Source organism: Neophocaena asiaeorientalis, unplaced genomic scaffold (genome assembly GCF_003031525.2).
Source record: "Neophocaena asiaeorientalis asiaeorientalis breed wild unplaced genomic scaffold, Neophocaena_asiaeorientalis_V1.1 scaffold669, whole genome shotgun sequence".
In the NCBI taxonomy this organism is placed as follows: domain Eukaryota; kingdom Metazoa; phylum Chordata; class Mammalia; order Artiodactyla; family Phocoenidae; genus Neophocaena; species Neophocaena asiaeorientalis.
Genome location: NW_020174694.1, coordinates 562,437 through 581,139, shown reverse-complemented (window position 1 = coordinate 581,139; position 18,703 = coordinate 562,437). Strand labels below are relative to the sequence as shown.

The 18,703-nt window shown below is 36.0% G+C and overlaps 1 protein-coding gene across 1 annotated transcript in view; it reads right to left on the bottom strand.

Annotated features, from left to right (window-relative positions):
* Positions 1-18,703, bottom strand: part of NDC80 (NDC80 kinetochore complex component) — a 52,957-nt gene that overhangs the window by 19,330 nt on the left and 14,924 nt on the right. Inside the window, exons 7-13 of the mRNA XM_024758943.1 lie at positions 13,536-13,625; positions 11,254-11,347; positions 9,677-9,783; positions 8,775-8,919; positions 6,197-6,402; positions 3,147-3,299; positions 168-257 (exon numbers count right to left, since the gene is read on the bottom strand). Coding sequence (XP_024614711.1) covers positions 168-257; positions 3,147-3,299; positions 6,197-6,402; positions 8,775-8,919; positions 9,677-9,783; positions 11,254-11,347; positions 13,536-13,625 — 885 coding nt within the window. The remainder of the gene's footprint in view (positions 1-167; positions 258-3,146; positions 3,300-6,196; positions 6,403-8,774; positions 8,920-9,676; positions 9,784-11,253; positions 11,348-13,535; positions 13,626-18,703) is intronic.

Below are 18,703 nucleotides of genomic sequence, written 5' to 3'. Positions count from 1 at the left end.
TATGGGAAGCTTAGAATGTTTAAGTAACTTAAAAAGTTACTTCAAGTATTTCTAGGTCACGGGTATACCTCTCATTTTTCATAATATTTTATTAAAAATTCATTCCTTATCAATCAGAAAACACAAAATGTTATGTTTGTTTATAATGACTCTGTTTCATTACTTACTTGTTCTAAAGTATCCTCTAACCCCATCTTTTTATTTAGAGCTTTATTAGTTTCTTCTTCAGTTTGGTTCAAGAGTTCTTTGAGTGGTACCTATAAAATACATAGGAATATGGGTTACATATGACATATGTAATTACAAAATTTCTCTCATGAGGCACCTTTTGGAGAAAAAAAGTAAAGCCATGGTATCTTTAATGTAATACACCATCAGTAAGAAAATAAAACAAAAAAATTTTTAATGTAATTTCTATAACTATAGAATGTAACTTGCTTTTGGTTTTGAATAATTGCAAAATTCTAGATTTGCTTCTCTACTCTAGAAATTCACTGTTATTATTTAAACATTCTATAAGTACACTTAGTTTAATTGAGGTACACTTGAAAACAGCTTATATGTAGTTTTTATTTTTATGCTATGCTCTCTAGATGCATCATTTTTCTCTTAATCCTTTTCAATTATTTAGTCTTACAATTATCTGCTTATATTTCTTCTTTATTTTTACTTATTTATTCTTTTGGCCACGCCATGTGGCATGCGGGATATTAGTTCCCTGGATTGAACCCGTGCCCCCTGCAGTGGAAGCATAGAGTCTTAACCACTGGACCGCCAGGTAAGTCCCTCTTCTTTATTTTTTTGCTCCTCATTCTAACTCTGTTATAATAGCAGAAGACTTGAAACATGGCAAATGTCCATCAGCAAGGACTGGTTGAATAAGCCACACAATGTAGGACTGAGGCTACAAAAGGAACGAGGAAGATCTCAACACTATCAGGGAGAGGGAAATTCCCCCGCTACCCTTCTTGAGTTCTTGTGGCAGGACTTATAACAAAACTGAGAGAAAAGGGACTCTCACCACTCTCCCTTCCACCAGATCCTGCAGTCAGAGACCCTAGAGGCTGACATGGCAAGAAATCTTACCTTCTGCCTGCTTTGGCATATGTCCCAGGACCTCTCAGTGGCAGCAGTTTTCCAGCTGGTGATTTCTCCAGGCTGGCTTGTCAAAACTGCCTGGGAGAGGGAAACTTCCCCATCCCCAACAACATACTACTGTGAGAGATCTGGGGTGGGTTGATCCGTGAATAATGGAAGGTGGGTGTCCAGATATAACTCAGGGACAGCCAGATGGAAGAGATGCATAGGGCAAGGTATGTGGGAAGAGGTGCAGCGCTTCTATGCTCTCTGGGCATGCCACTCTCCCTGCATCTCCACATGTACACCAACAAGCTCTTATCTGCTGGCATTTCTTATATTTATCCTCTATTCTACTGATTTTGTTTGAACACAGTACTTCATTCCTTCCCCTTTTTCTTTTATTGAGATGAAACTCACACTTTAAAATGGTTAAACTGAAATAATTAAGTTAAAATATTAATTTAACATAAAATTAACTCTTTTAAAGTGCACAACTCAGTGGCATTTAGTACATTCACAATGCGCTCTCATTCTAGAAAAACTTCATCACTCCAAAAGAAAACCCTGTGCATTACTATGTTTTCAGTAGGTCTTTTGAAGTCACTGCTGAGTTTTAATTTTGGCTGTTCTTTTTTGAAAGATGCAATTGCCTCTTTAATCTCTTTAAGAACTTTTCTCCAAATACTACTTATAACAGTTGGGGCTGCATCTTCTTGATGCTATTTCTATTTTTATTGTCCTATTATTATGTAAAACTATTTCCAGGGAGCCAAAAAAAAAATTTCCCTCTTTTCTGAGCATATGCATTCTTTCTGAACCAGGTAATCTTTTTTACAGCAATTTAATTCAGGAAATTGTTTTCTTGAACTAGCATGAAAAACTACTCAAAATAGAGGTGAGTAAACTCTATCTGCCTGCCTGCCTATCTATCTACCTACCTAACTATTGCTTGAGAAACAATACAGTAAAAGATTAAATGTTTACTGGATGCATTTTTTTCTATTAAAAATGAGTTTAGCTTTATTTAATCAAAGTCTGTCCACCAACAAATTGTAATCTGGGAAAGTAGGAACTGTATCTTTCTAGGTATTTTTTTTTTTTTTGGCCACACTGCACAGTTTGTGGGATCTTAGTTCCCTGAACAGGGACTGAACCTGGGCCCAGCAGTAAAAGTGCCAAGTCCTAACCACTAGACCGCCAGGAAATTCCTCTTTCCGGGTATTTTATCTCCAGCATCTAGCAGGTATGGAACGTAGTATGTACTCAATAAATAATTTATGGGATAAATGAGTGATTCTAAGGGGAAAAAAATGCATGGCTTTAGATTTTGATTGACATGCTTCTATTAAAAACTATTTTGAAAACTGACATTTTTGGGGGGGGGCCACTAAAATACTAAAATCTGTGAATAATTGAGAAGTTGAAATTAACATTTTTCTTCTCCAAATTATACCTTTGACTATATTTGAAAATTATGTGCAGTTTTCTCATTATTGACTCCTGGTGCTACTTAGTGCTCTATTATATCTCATGCCTTCACGTGTGTCCTTGTGCCTGAAACTTTTCCACAGACCACCCTCATAAACATCTCATCTTTGAAGATTTCATTCCAGGTTCACCATCTCTGTGGGGACTTTTCTCTCAATTCTGAGAACTGATCTTGTTACCATACCTTGTAAAGGCTTCTAATAAAGCACGTATATAGTATTTATTTTTATGTCTTTCTCGCTGAGGGGACTAGTAGCAACTTGAGAGCAAGTATCAGGTCATTTTTGTCTTTATAATCCTGGCGTCTATTTTATATGTAATCATATCTTTTATTGGATAGTTGAATAGGTGAAGTATGTAGAGAGGAAGACAAGGCTTTATAATCTGGAGAGTAAGGTACAATAGAGAGCAGATGTGTACTACCAAGAGGAAAGAAGATAAAAAGTTTCAGTGCTGTATTTCTATGTTCAGTCCTGAGTTATGGACATGCTAAAGTTTAAACTCTTACTTACAAATATTATGAGCCAGACATCAACCATATCATTTAAAAACCTTGTGAAGTACTCACGATTACGTACATAAACTTGAGCTCTGTATTTGACAAGGCAGTTGGCACCAGCTTCAGGATTAAACTTAATTTCAAAGTCATAACCTTTGGAATTTTCAGCACCCTTAGGGATAAGTTTTAATTTTCTAGCCAACTTATGATACTCTGCTAATTGTGTTTCAATCTGTAAGAAGAGAACACAAAAACAGACATTAAAAAAACCCAGAGCCCCATTCCATATGGTTTACAATTGGCATTTTGGGGCAGTTTACACAAAATTATGTGTTTTTTAGTAGTTTATAATTTAGTATTTTTATAGTAGTTTATAATTTATTTTTTTAGTAGTTTATAATTTAGTATTTTTAGTAGTAAGAATGGCAGTTTTAAAATATAAAGAATGAAAGATTTTTTTCACATTAAATTGTAGGATAGTTTTAACACCATAATTAATTAGCAAGTAATATACTACTGTTCCTCCATTTATCTGACAAAGAATTTGGAATAAAAGTCCATGTTTAGGTATTAACTAAAATTTACTTTTTAAAGTACCAGAGAAATTATGAAACGAAAACAAACTTAGTTTTGTCAATGTACAAAATATTTCATTTATCCAAAATTAGAGAAATGTAGTCACTTAAGTCTCAAAACATTATTTCAACTGTTTTGATAAGAATATTTTACTAATATGTTCCACATTTCCTGGTCTCCTTCCCTTTGTTCAGGGCTCTGTTCAAATTACATCATCAGAAAGGCTTTCCCTCTAATATAACACCCCCAATTTCTCTACCCTCTTGCTTAACTCTTCTTCATAGCACTTATTACTATCTGACATATATTACTTATTTGTTCATCTCCATTACTTGAAAGTATGCTCCATGAAAGCAGTTGCATCCCCAACACCTAAAACAGTACTTGGCATACAGTACCTAGTTTTTGATTAAATAAATGAATTTGCAGAGTCTAGGCAATTTATTTTCATACTGCTTCCTCCATTTAGTACATACTTAGTTTCTCATTGCTGTTATCCACCCATAAAATTGAATACTTTGAAAGAATGAAATGGCAAAAGTACTTATCGGAATCTGATTAAATAATTTGCAATTTCCAAAAATTTATCAGCTCTCAAAAGCAATACTACTTATATGTTAAATTTAAGATTCCTTATTAATAAATCAGGAAATCATTTCAACTACTATAGTAGCTCTCTAGGGACAACTAAAGTATGTAGGTCTATTTGTCCTTACAGTAAATGATCACAGGGGTAGTTTCTTCTGTTTTTCAGTAGGATTTTATTTCTGTAGTAAAACAGCTTTCTCAAGCCCATGCACTTTATCACACCTAACTGCAGGGAGAGCAAACATGTGGCACATTTCTCCTTCCCACAGCTAATTCAGACAGTGAAAACTCATCACACTCTTTCCTGATGAGTCTAGATGCAGCCTCAATGTCTATCTCAACAAAGAGCTCCAGAAGGACACTACCAGTCAGAGGTGGCATGTGGAATAAAAATCAGTCTAGAAATAAAGGTAATGGGTGGAATGTTTGTTTGCCTTTTGCATTCTGCTACCATTCTTTAATATCTCTCCTACTCAGTACCCTAAGGCTTTCTTCTCACTGTCCATGGCCCTACTCTTGCCCTTCCAAGGCCACTGCTTACCCACTTCCCAGATAACTTTCTCCTTTCAGCCTGATCCTCCAAATCAAACATAGCATTCATACAGCTAGATTTCGCTAGTTAAACAGAGTTTGCCTAAGTCCAGAGACTTGTAACTTCCCCTTTCCCATACAGTGCTTGAGAGAGAAAATATATTAATAATTGTTGAAGTGACATTTCAGGTTCCCGACCTAGTCTAACCACACTTTATTTTATAAATAAGGAAATTGAGGCTATGAGAAGTCAGAGGACATGCTGAGGTCACAGAAACATGTGGTGGCAAATCCAGGGCTAACACAGGTTTACCAAATTCTAGGTTCAAAGACTTTTGGGATCACCACCACAGCCTATTTCTTAAAAATGTATATTTTTCTCCTTAATACACGGGGACAGAGATTACCAGGTCAGGAGTATGAGGGAGCACATATGAATCTCCAATAGCATTACCTACAATTCAGCTTGTTATTTCTACTACCTTACTGCCACAGATCCTTATCTGACTGGTTTGCTCCCTTCTACCCATTTTTCACATTACCAAAAATGAGATCTTTCTGAAATATGATCTTATCTGTTTAAAAATTTTAAAGGCTTCCTGGAGCTTTCAGGATAAAGTTCAAACTTCTAAACGTGAAAAGGATCTTCACCACTTGGTCTCTGCTTATCCTTGAATCTCATCTTCTGCACATGCTCCTGTCCCTTGCTACTAAGCTCCAGCCATACGAAAACCTTAGGGTATCAGAGTGCACCATGCTATTTTCTCCCTGAGCTTTCCCACAGACTTCTTTGTTTGCTGGCTCCCCTAGCCTTGCCATGCTAACTCTCCCTTATACTTCCCAATTCAGTTCAGGTGTACATCTTCAAGGAAGCCTTTCTAAAATCTACCTCCATCCATCTCCCCACACCATGCGCACCAAAATCTTGGTTAGGTGTACTATATGCTCCCTCAGTACACTGTGCAAACCTCTATTGGAGGTCTGATCTCATGGTAGAAAAATATCAACTAGAATGGAAGTTTCTTAAGCTCCTATGTCTTTTTATCTCCCCTCTATGCCCAGCATGGTAAGTGGCACACAGCAGATGTTAAATAAATGTTTAAGTAGTGAGGAGGTAAATGAAGAAGTGACTCATATCCACTTCTGGAATAAAAGGCTTGGGATTTATGAAAATTATTTTCATGGCCTTAGAGACTTTTTTGCTCACTTCTTGTTTCACTATTGGAAAATACAGGCTACCTTAAAAATGACAGAGAAATTGGGCTGTTATTGAATTGACATAAAGGGATGAGCGTGTTTTTAGTAAAATGTCAATGCCGAAAAATTTTACCTCTTTAGCCAATTTATTCTACCCACTCAGTTGTTCTTAACTGGGATATATTTTTACAAACGTAAGTTTGAATGAAGTGCCACTCTGGGAATGGTATGACATACCGCCTCTTTGCCTCGGGCATATTTCAGTTCCTCATTCCACAACTGCTGTTGTTCAGACTCCAGGTCCTTGGTTAACTTATTAATGGTCTGCTGCAATTCATTTCTTTCATGATTTATTCTCTCAATGTCTGCAACTGAGTACTTTTGGTTATCAACAATATTCTGTAGTCGAGAATTCTCCTGTTTCATTGTTTCACATTCTAGTTCTGCATTGAAAAAGAAAAAATTTGTTAAGTTCCTTCAATTCCTACAAATAAAGTGTTGCCGTTATTTAATAGAGTTGATCCCACACATAACGATTATGATTAAGAATTGTTAGACTTAACAGATAGTCTGCTATTGTTCAGTTAAAATGCTTTTAATACTCCTACATGATTCTCTGCAAAAAGTCAGAAAAGCTGCAAGTTTTTCACAAACAAAAAATATTTATATAAACATACATCAGTTTATTCTTATTTCACTGATATTTTCAGTGGTTTCGTAAGATATTAAGCAACCATAATGGTTAGGTTCTTGCTTTACTAAAATTTGTAATCATGAACGATGATATTGTACCAAGAGAAGATACAAACAGCAAATGATCATGAAAGGGGAAGAAAAGTTATCAAATTTATAATATTTGGTGTTCTATCGAACAGTGATGCCAACATTTTATGACTCATAGCTTATAAAAAATATGACAGTATTTTTAAGCAGACTGGGATACATGGATGAGGATGCTCATGACCAAAGGGGTCACAGAAATCATCCTGAGGGCTGAGAGGATCAAAATCTCGGCTTTGTTATAACTCAGTCGTATTGTAGTACTGTAGTTGGGAAGCTCCACGCCTGAGCTCAAAATGAATTAATGGTTGGTTTAAGTAAAACTTCATTTATTACAGGAATCGGCACAAAAAATCCACAATATACAATATCTATAGAGTTACATGTCTCATTCACACTCTTGGCCATGAATGACTGAATAATCAAGAAAGTTAAAAAAATTCAGAATAAAATGTTTTAGGTTAACAGTTATCAAATTATTGTCTCAAACTAAATCACTGTGAAATGGCAAATGATTGCTGAAGTATTTCTCTCTCTCCTACCCAGTTTGCCATTACTGGAAAAAAAGTCTCACAAGAAAAGTGGGAAGGATAAAAATTCTCTAGATTAAATACCAATAAGGAAGATAAATTATCAATGTTATAAAGTACTGATTTAATTGCATTACAAACATTGCTATAATAAAAAAATTAATGACTCCTTGTCGTCATGGAGAACAAACATTAGTGGTCAAGTTTAAACTATTTAAAGAGTTGGTTTACAGCAAAGCTAATATATGTAATCAGACTTATTTGGAAAAAAATAAAATAATTTAGCAAATACTCCAGATAATTACTGTCCTTGATTTTTGACAGATGATCAATATTCCATAGACTAAGAACTAAATCAAATATCCTAAGGACTATCTACTTAATTCCTACATGACACAGATACAGCCTGTAAAACCCTAAAAGAATAAAACTGAAGCAGGTTGAGGTCTGGGAAAATAGTACAGTAGGTTCATATAGTTATTTATTTATTTTGTAAACTGCCAGCCAATGGCTCGATCTCCTTTTGGCACCATAGAAGCAACAATCAATTCATGTGTCACAGTATTTTCAGGGTTTTATGATTAAGATCCATATGTGTTTATGAAAACAAGGTTAGGAGCACACCAGATACAAACAAGCTTTTTTTAGTTGGGCTTTTATAGTACTAGCATCTTTCCATCTTATTTTCAATCAACTTAAGCTGCTGAGTAGCTTAGGAGGTGGTGATAGAGGATAAGGCAAATATAGCAGACTGAGGCCAGCAGAGATTTAAAAATCTGGCTTATTAATTACAAGGTGGAATAGAAGATACATTTATATTCAGGCAGCTTGTGTTCTTAGATAAGGTTCCCCTTGGCTTTATAAAGCCAGGTGTCTGAAAACATGTTAGAAGGTGTAGTAGTAGGTTGAATAATGACCACCCAAAGATAGGAAGTCCTAATCCCTGGAATTTGTAAACATTACCATATTTAGTAAAGGGGTCTTCACAGATATGATTAAGTATTTTGAGATGAGGAGATTACCCTGGATTATCGAGGTGGGCCCTAAATGCCATCATAAATGTCCTTAAAAGATAAAGGCAGAGAGAAATTAACATAGGCAGAAGAGAGACACCCACACACACAGAAGGTAATGTGAGGATGGAGGCAGAGACTGGAATGACAGGGCCACAATCTCAGGAATGTCATCAGATACCAGAAGCTGGAAGAAGCAAGGAATGGATTCTCCCACATAGTCCTGGGAGGAAGTGTGGCCCTGCCGGATTTCCGACCTCTAGCATTCTGTGAGTGAATAAATTTCCACTGTTTTAAGCCACCAAGTTTGTGGTAATTCGTTACAGCAGCCTCAGAAAACTAATACATAAGTCACTAAAAACTTGGTTGCCTGATACATTACCATTAGAGGCAAAAAAGATACAGATGACAAAGCTGTCTCTACATGTGATAAGTCCCACACAGGTCCCCATCCCAGTCTGAATGACCTCTTTCAGCATTAGTTGTGCTTACCTACTCTAGAAATTTCTTCATCGAGGCCATTCAATTTCTGGTCAAGAATGGCTGAATGAGACTCCAAATTGCTCATGTATGCCTGATATTTTTGAACATCTGCTTGTAAGGAAGCTTTCAGTTTTCTCAATGACTCTAGGCGATTCTTTAAAAGAAGAGAAAGTGCGATTAGTTATTCTTGTCAATAATGATGCCATACTTTACTTGAAAGTTAAAGCAATATTATTTAAATTCATCTTAGAGAAAGGTAAATTAGTTTCCTTTTCACTTTTAGAGGGAGTCAAAAAAACTAAAACGGTAGCTTACTGTTATTACCCAATTAAGAAGATGTACGTACTTTTCAGAAGTCAGTTTGGGACAGAAAAAGTCCAGGGCCAGAATGAAAAAGAACAAACATTTAAAATCTGTTATTTTACAGAACAGCCTAGGGGCTTCCGCAATATAAAACACAAAATAAAATTAGATATCTGGATATTATCATTTAGCTTTTAGAAAGACCTCTGGATACAATATATTATATAAACCCATTTATTACCATTCTCTTTCCACTAACTACAAAACTCAGGGCCTCTTGTAAGTAGTGCTCCCTAGAGGTATATAACATGCGGACCTTGTTCTAAAGATCTTTTTGGTCTTATGTAAATAGGTAAGACTCTTTCATCATATTCTGAACACTATTAGTCCAAGACTGACAGATCATAAGGGAAAACAAAGCTCTAGGGATACCAAACATGTTTTCATTAGGAGTTCTGTCCTATGTAAAAAAAAATTAACTTTTAAGAAGCTTATTTTTTTAATGTATTATTTTAAAAAATAGATAAAGAAACAGCTGGTGTTGTCCAAGGAGACCCAAGAGTATAAGTAAGTGTATAAGCCTGTTGAAGATAAGCATGTTTACTAACCGGTTCTTTTTCTCTTTCTTGTTCCAATCTTGCAATCTGTTCATTCAATGCTCTGTTTTTCGCTGCTAATGATTCCAGCTTGGAAGCATCTACATTAAATAAATCCTCTGGAGAAAAAACCCAGAAACTTCATAAGGTCTCAAATCTGCCTAAAAAATTCTCCCCCAGGTTTTTATCATTGCTCTCTCCCTCACTTCCTCTAGTCTCTACTCAAAACATCCCACTGAAGGACATCCTACCGTCTGTAAAACCGCAACCCTTCCCTTTGGTCCACCACACTGTCTACCTCCCTATCCTACTTCATTTTCCTCCGGAGCACTTATCACCATTTGACTTACAGTTGTTCATTTGATTATTGTCTCTAATAGAAGGTAAGCTCACAAGGGCAGAGATTTTTACCTCTTATTCATTACTGTATCCTCGGTGCCTACATGGTGGCTGGTATACAGTATGTACATAATAAATATTGTTTAAATAAATGAATATAATTCATATGCTTAATTAATTATAACACAATATCAAAGCAAAGATGCTTTCAGTGTTAGATCACTATGAATTTTCCTCTTAAAAAAAAAGACAACATCATTTTCTTTGCTCCCCTTCTCATATGGACAAACTGAAATTGTCCCGCTTCTTTTTTTTTTTTATAAAATATTTATTTACTTATTTGGTTGCGTTGGGTCTTAGTTGTGGCTCGTGGGCTCCTTAGTTGTGGCATGTGAACTCTTAGTTGCAGCATGCATGTGGGATCTAGTTCCCTGACCAGGGATCAAACCCGGGCCCCCTGCATTGGAGTGCAGAGTCTTAACCACTGTGCCACCAGGGAAGTCCCTGTTCCGCTTATTCTTCAGGAAAGTATATCCCACGGAAACAAAAGAGAATGCTTTCACTTTTTGTGCTAATAGTGGCAGGGTGATCTCCTATTTTGATTGATTCCATAGTCTTTGGAGGATCGCTTTACACGTCTTAAACTTATCTATTTTACCTACCACTGTGGCATTTTATATACAAGACTATTACAAAAAAGGAACAACAATGTAAAATAATACTCTGGAATATTTTAAAGTTAGCCAGTAAATACCAAATGTCACTAGATTAGCTAAGTGGAAAAATAATTTCTTTCTTTGGAAATATCATAGCCCATTAACTATGTGACATAAATTTTGAAAGAGACCATAGATCTTTTGACTAACCAGTACTTTAATTTCTAAAATAATAAAGCAAGGATATCACAGGGATATCATCCCCCAAGAGGAATAACATTTGCTGATTATATTGTGCTCCGGGTAGCACATTTGACATTTTATAAACATGGCCATCTAATCCTGCAAAACTTTGTTAGAAAGGTTAAGTAGTTTGTTAACGTCACACAGCCAGTAGGGGGTCATGCCTCAGGTCTGACTCCAACACCAGTATTCTTTCTGCTTAACCTTTACTCCTCTCCACCAAAGAAACAGTTATGATAAAAATCAGGAGGCATCTAAACGCATTTACATTAGGCATAGTAAGATGGGCTACAACTCCTTGAGTGGAGTTAAATGACCCAAAGCAAGCACTCTAGGAATGAGAACACTTACTCAGCTTGGACTGCAACTCTGCATTCATCTCTTCAAAGCTGTCGGCACCGGTCATGAAACTCTCATAGCATTTTATGGTGTAGTCCAAAAACAACTAATTGGGTTAAGCAGATTTAAAAACAAAGCCATGATTCTCTATTTAGTTTATTTCACTTTTCTAAGTAGAAATTTAAATTTGAATTAAAAAAATAAAAGTCAAAAAAAAAGTCAGGAACACTAAGTGGTTACATGAACTCCTGTAAATGAGATACAAACCTAGGGAATATCATTAATTATGCTGCACAGATTTACTCAGTCTGCTACTTCTATAGTGAATAATAAGGATGAAAAGAATACTTCAATTTGGATAAAGGTGATACTTAGTAAATGGTTAAAAAAAAACCCATATCTTCAGAATTTTGAGAAGGTTAGACAAGGAAGCTTATTAATAAATATAATTCAACATAAAATGTAAACTTGAGCATCTTTAGGGATAATCTAACTAATTAAAAATTTAAATGAATTGCTGATCATTTAAGTCTAATTAAACTGACAAGATCTAGTTGTGAAAACCAGAGCATAATTAATAAAGGCTATAATTTACATTGTAACTTCATGCTAAAACATGGCATGGTTAGTAGAGATCTAAACACTAGACTATTAGTACTCTTAATATTTATCCAAGAGAAAATAATACTCTATTTTGCAATTCTGAGGTGTTTTGCTTACTGAAGATGTGTACTTTGTTAGGAGGCAAGGATGGCTGATCAGAATTTTCCACAGCCAGATGAAGTACACATCCCTCAAGATAAACCAATTCCCTTTGTGCTGATTCTCTGCTTACTAAACAATCTTACTACTTGGTTGATACTGAAGGGGTGCCCTGAATAGGGGGTATGAGTATTTCTGTAACTGGAAAGATGTGTCACTGGTGGTAAATTAATATATTTTTATTCTTTTTCAGATGTGAATTTGGTAAGAGTGAATGTTTCCTTAAGTTTGGTCAATTGTGATTTTGCAGGTTAAAAAAAAATTGAATTTCTAGACCTACAAAGCTGAGGCTCAGAATCTGATGAAGTTGGATACTTCGGTAACTCTTTTTAATTAAATTTAAAATTAATTTTTACTTTAAAATTAAAAATAGCACTTTATAATTTCCCAAGTGCTTCTCTATATATTGTCATCTGAAATAACAGCTAAAATAGCAAGAATAACTTTTACTGTTTTAACATTTAGGATGAATATCAATAAATTTAATATTTAGTCATTTAGTAGGTATTATAATTTTATTTGGGTGAGAACTGAGGCACCAATAAATCTAGTCTAGTACATATATTGCAACATGGGAAGAGAATTCTCTCAAGAGGATCAAAGGCTTTCTAGCTGCTTCTCCAGCAAGGATCACTGATGAAGTAATAATGGGGTATGATATTCTTTGTTTGAAAAAAAAAAAGAAAGCAACACTACCATGCCAGTCAGTTGATACATCTTTCTATTTGAACTATTTCCCAGGTAGTAATAAAAGATGAAGCTGAGGTTATTTCCACTTTCTTTTTATGACAAATGCTCCAAAGAGTGAAGAACAGAGAATTTTTTTTTTTTTTTATCTTTAGGGTCCTACATAGTAGGACCTATATATGCTATAGGAACTATATATGCCGGGGACATTAATGTTTAATCTCAATACTATAAATTCATTCCTTGGAGTTGGTGTTTGCTCCCTTTGGATATATAAATTTATGTATTTTAGGAAATAGGGTAGGGTTAGTTACATAGTTAAGGCTCCAATACAGGATGGTTTGGGAACCAATTTAGACCATCTATTTACTTTTATCTCAATCACTTTTGGAAGTGGCAACTCGTAAGTGCAATATGCCTAACTAAAAAGCCAAAACAAACAAAAAACCCACATGCCATCTATTTAAAGACCCAGTCTTTCAGGCTTTGTGTTGACAAAATACTATATTACAATAATGATGCCAGTATTGATACCTTCATTATAAAAGATAGGGGAGAAAGAGAAATATTACATCTGTACATATAACAATAACGTTATGACGTAATTCTAATTGCATTGCTTTTTTAACTTACTTAAAATTTACAAATTTCTGTTCCTAGTTACTTTTAGGAAACTACAATGTGATTTCAAGAGTAATTCCATTGACTAATATTTCCCAAAATCAGTTTTAGCAGATTTTTCAGGAAGCAAAAAGCCAAGTTCTACAAAAGAATATATCACTTTCAATAATAACACATTTAGTTAATATTAAGATAACTCTAATGTTTACAGTAATGTAAGGTACCTTATTATGCATAATTCCATCTTCAGTTTCTTCTCCCCAAGGCTGTCCATCATCAAATAAAGGTGAGCTTTCTTTCATGGCATTATGTAACTATTTAGTACACAAGCAAAATATTAAGTTGATGAAGTTTCTGAGGAAAACACATAGCTTTCATGTTTTGTCAAATTTGTTTTCAGTGTCATTTTTAGGAGCATTCACATTACTGCCTGACAAAGTCTCGTGAGAAGTTATTCTTTTAAACCTTAAAATATAATCCTTTTGATATTTTAGTAACTAAATCCCTTAGGATTAAAAAAGGATGGGCTCCATGTTTAGTTCTATTCTATAGTGAAAAATATGCTGATCTTTTTTATACACTTATTGAGAACATATACACACATTAAAAAAAATTTATTTATTTTTGGCTGTGTTGGGTCTTCGCTGCTACGCACGGGCTTTCTCTAGTTGTGGCGAGCAGGGGCTACTCTTCGTTGAGGTGCACAGGTTTCTCATGGCGGTGGCTTCTCTTGTTGTGGAGCACGGGCTCTAGGCACGTGGGCTTCAGTAGTTGTGGCACGTGGGCTCAGTAGCTGTGGCTCGTGGGCTCTAGAGCACAGGCTCAGGAGCTGTGGCGCATGGGCTCAGTTGCTCTGTGGCATGTGGGATCTTCCTGGATCAGGGCTCAAACCCGTGTCCCCTGTGTTGGCAGGGAGACTCTCAACCACTGCGCCACCAGGGAAGCCCCCTACACATGTTTTAATGCAATTCTGAGAATCCAAAAAGAACTGCCACAAAAGGTAAGCCAAAAGTAATTATTTCTCTTTTATATAAACTCAATTTTGGTGCCCAAATGTTATCTATTGCCTCCTTCAGACTGTATAAGCATGCACTTTAGATTGAATTTTACAATATAAAATCTTCAGAAATACAAATATTTAACCTTGAAAGTGATAACAGATAATAAATTATAGCAAACATTCAGATGTTATAATTAACAAGCTAAAAGGAAAATGCCTAAAGGTTTTTAAGGCACATAAATTCCATTTTGGAACACATGTTTTTATAACTTGTTTTAGAAATATAACCTTTTAAAAATAAAAGAAAATTAGAAAATTTAAATGAAATTGCTATAAAATGTAAAGATATCAACGTATATCTAATATAAGTAAGACTAAACTCTACAAAAACGGACTATGCATTAGGAGTGTAAAAGAAGAATGTGGTTTCTGTTGAAAATATTTCTTTACATTTTCTTACCCTAGTATTCATATATAGATAGGATTGCTGAGTGGGGATACTGTCCTTAGTCTAGAGTAGCTTGTCCTATCTGCTCCTTTCCTATTCCAAAGGCGCTCATTAGACCTTTTGTATATCTAGGGTGGATGCAGGTAAGCTCTATCAACTCATCCTTTACCTCTTCTTCCCTTGACAAGGCCTCAAGTGACAATCAGATTTAATTAAGTCTTAAAGACATGTAAGGCAGAGCCCAAGATGAAGAATAGAATCTCATATCTTATCATCAGGGTAGATAAAGACAGAGTTTCTGTTGCCTTGTCAAAGGTCCTTGTGAAAGCTCTTGCTACTCTGCAAGGTTCAAGGAGAGCCTTACAAGGGACAAACAGATCCCCAGGAACTATAGGAAAGACTCTTACTACAATAACTAGAAGTTCTTCTGTACTGAGAAGATTTGGTTGAAAATGTTTCAACCTGAAATTGGATAGAGATAACCAGAAATATGGACTTGAGTAATCATTTTTTACCCAGAGGTGGCATTTACCAATAAAATACTACTCCTTCATATTATAAGAAAAGAAAAGGACTCAGAGGGATTTGAGATGAGTAACGCCCTAGCCCACTTTGGTTATTAACTGAAAGGTTAATCACAGAGCTAGTGGAGCAATATGCACCCTCCTATTCATGTTCCTTGGTGGAGGGGAGACAGGGCAACTTTGGCAAAACTCCTATCACTCAAACACCGTAATAAGGATGTGCTTATAAGCTCTGTGCTAAGAGGCATAATGAGAGAGAAGAAATAAAACTTTACTTACAAAACATTAACAAACTGAATTCAGGAGTATAGCAAAGGAATAACCAACAATGAACAAACAGAGACTATTAGGGAACCAATATCCTATCATGTCATACCAACAGGTTGAGAAAAACAATCATCTCAATAGATCCTGTAAAAGCATATGATAAGGTTCAATGATTATTCTTGATAAAAATTAGAAAGAGGCAGATAAGCTTCAACATGAAAAACATTATCTTCTATCTGGAAACATCACAACTAAATGATAAAACAGAAAAATTTTTGTTTGAAGACAGTGGTACCAACAGAAATCAATCAAGAACAGTAATAATTAGGCAATTCAATAAGAGCAGACAACTATAGGTCAATATCCCTGATGAGAATATAGAGGAAAACATTTTCAATAAAATATTAGCAAACCAAATTCAGTAGCACTTTGAAAAGGTCATTCAACATGATTAGGTGGGATTTATCATGGGATGCAAGGATGGCTCAATGCATACAAATCAATAAGTGTGATACACCACATTAATAGAATAAAAAAACCAAAAGCATACAATAACTCAATAGAAAAAAAGTATTTGACAAAATTCAACGTCACTTCATAATAAAAACTCTCAAACTGTGTATACAGGAAATGTACCTCTACATAATAAATCTCATATATGACAAGCCCACAGCTAACATTATACTCAATGGTAAAGAACTGAAAGCTGTTACTCTAAGATCAGGAAAAAGTTAAGGATGCCCACTGTTGCCACTTTTTTTTTTTTTTTTTGCTGTACGCGGGCCTCTCACTGTTGTGGCCTCTCTCGCCGCGGAGCTCAGGCCCCGGACGCGCAGGCTCAGCGGCCATGGCTCACAGGCCCAGCCGCTCCGTGGCATGTGGGATCTTCCCAGACTGGGGCACGAACCCATGTCCCCTGCATTGGCAGGCGGACTCCCAACCACTGTGCCACCAGGAAAGCCCCACTGTTGCCACTTTTATCCAACATAGTACTGGAAATCCTAGCCAGAGCAATCAGGCAAGAAAAATAAAAGGCATCAGAATTGAAAAGTAGTAAGTAGAATTATCTCTATTTGCAGATGACATGGTTTTATATACAGAAAATCCTAAAGCCCCCTCAAAAGCAAACAAACAAATAAAACCTGTTAGATCTAATCAACAAATTCAGTAAATTTGCAGGATACAAAATTAAAATACAAAAATCAGTAGTGTTGCTATATACTAATGACAAATTATCTGAAAAAAGAAAAAAGGAAAATGATACCATTTACAATAGCATCAAAGCAATAAAGGAATAAGTTTAACCAAAGAGGTGAAAGACCTCTACACTGAAAAGTACAAGACAGGGCTTCTCTGGTGGCGCAGTGGTTGAGAGTCCACCTGCCGATGCAGGGGACATGGGTTTGTGCTCCAGTCCGGGAAGATCCCACATGCTGCGGAGTGGCTGGGCCTGTAAGCCATGGCCACTGAGCCTGCGCATCCGGAGCCTGTGCTCTGCAACGGGAGAGCCACAGCAGTGAGAGGCCTGCGTACCGCAAAAAAAAAAAAAAAAAGTACAAGACACTGATGAAAGAAACTGAAGACACAAATAAATGGAAAGATATCCTGTGTTCATTGCTTGGAAGAATTAATATTGTTATAATGTCCATACTATGCAAAAGCATCTATAGATCAATACAATGTCTATCAAGATTCCAATGGCATTTTTTAACCTGACTAGAGAAAACTATTTAAAAATCTATACAGAAGACCACAAGTGGCCAAAGCAATCCTGAAAAAGAACAACAAAGTAGGAGGCATCACACTTCCTGAATTCAAGCTATATTATAAAGATATAGCAACCAAAACAGCTAGCATAAAAACAGACACATGGACCAATGGAACAGAATAGAGAGCCCAGAAATAAACCCATGTATATACATCAACGAATATTTGACAAGGGAGCCAAGAACATTCAATGGTGAAAAGACAGTCTCTTCAATAAATGGTGATGGGAAAACTGGATATTCACATGTAAAAAAGAATGAAGCCAGAACACTGTCTTACACCATTCAAAATAATTAACTTGAATTGGACTTGACTTAAATGTAAGACTCGAAACTATAAAACTCCTAGAAGAGGAGGTGTCAGTGCAGCCATTTCTCACTAGGCACTCTGATCTTAAGTGCCAGGTGCGAGGCCTCGGCATGAAGCACCCTGTGAACAAGTGAAACTAGATGAAGCACAGAGGAAAAGAAAAAAAAAAAGCAAGCTGCTAACCATCTGAAAAAAATGCCTCTGCGACCAGCCCATCCCAGCGGGAAAGTTGCACAATCCTCTTAGATAGCCTCAACCACCAGAGGGCAGACAGCAGAAGCAAGAACTATAATGCTGCAGCCTGTGGAACAAAAACCACATTCACAGAAACACAGACATGAAAAGGCAGAGGGCTATGTACCAGATGAAGGAGCAAGATAAAACCCCAGAAAAACAACTAAATGAAGTGGAGATAGGCAACCTTCCAGAAAAAGAATTCAGAATAATTATAGTGAAGATGATCAAGGACCTCGAAAAAAGAATGGAGGCAAAGATCGAGAAGATGCAAGTAATGTTTAACAAAGATCTAGAAGAATTAAAGAACAAACAAACAGAGATGAACAATACAACAACTGAAATGAAAACTACACTAGAAGGATTCAATAGCAGAATAACTGAGGCAGAAGAACGGATAAGTGACCTGGAACACAGAATGGTGAAATTCACTGCTGCAGAACAGAATAAAGAAAAAAGAATGAAAAGAAATGAAGACAGCTTAAGAGACCTCTGGGACAACATTAAACACAACAACATTCGCATTACAGGTGTCCCAGAAGGAGAAGAGAGAGAGAAAGGACCCAAGAAAATATTTGAAGAGATTACAGTTGAAAATTTCCCTAACATGGGAAAGGAAATAGCCACCCAAGTCCAGGAAGCGCAGAGAGCCTCATACAGGATAAACCAAGGAGAAACACGCTGAGACACATAGTAATCAAATTGGCAAAAATTAAAGACAAAGAAAAATTATTGAAAGCAGCAAGGGAAAAATGACAAATAACATACAAGGGAACTCCCATTAGGTTAACAGTTGATTTCTCAGCAGAAACTCTACAGGCCAGAAGGGAGTGGCATGATATA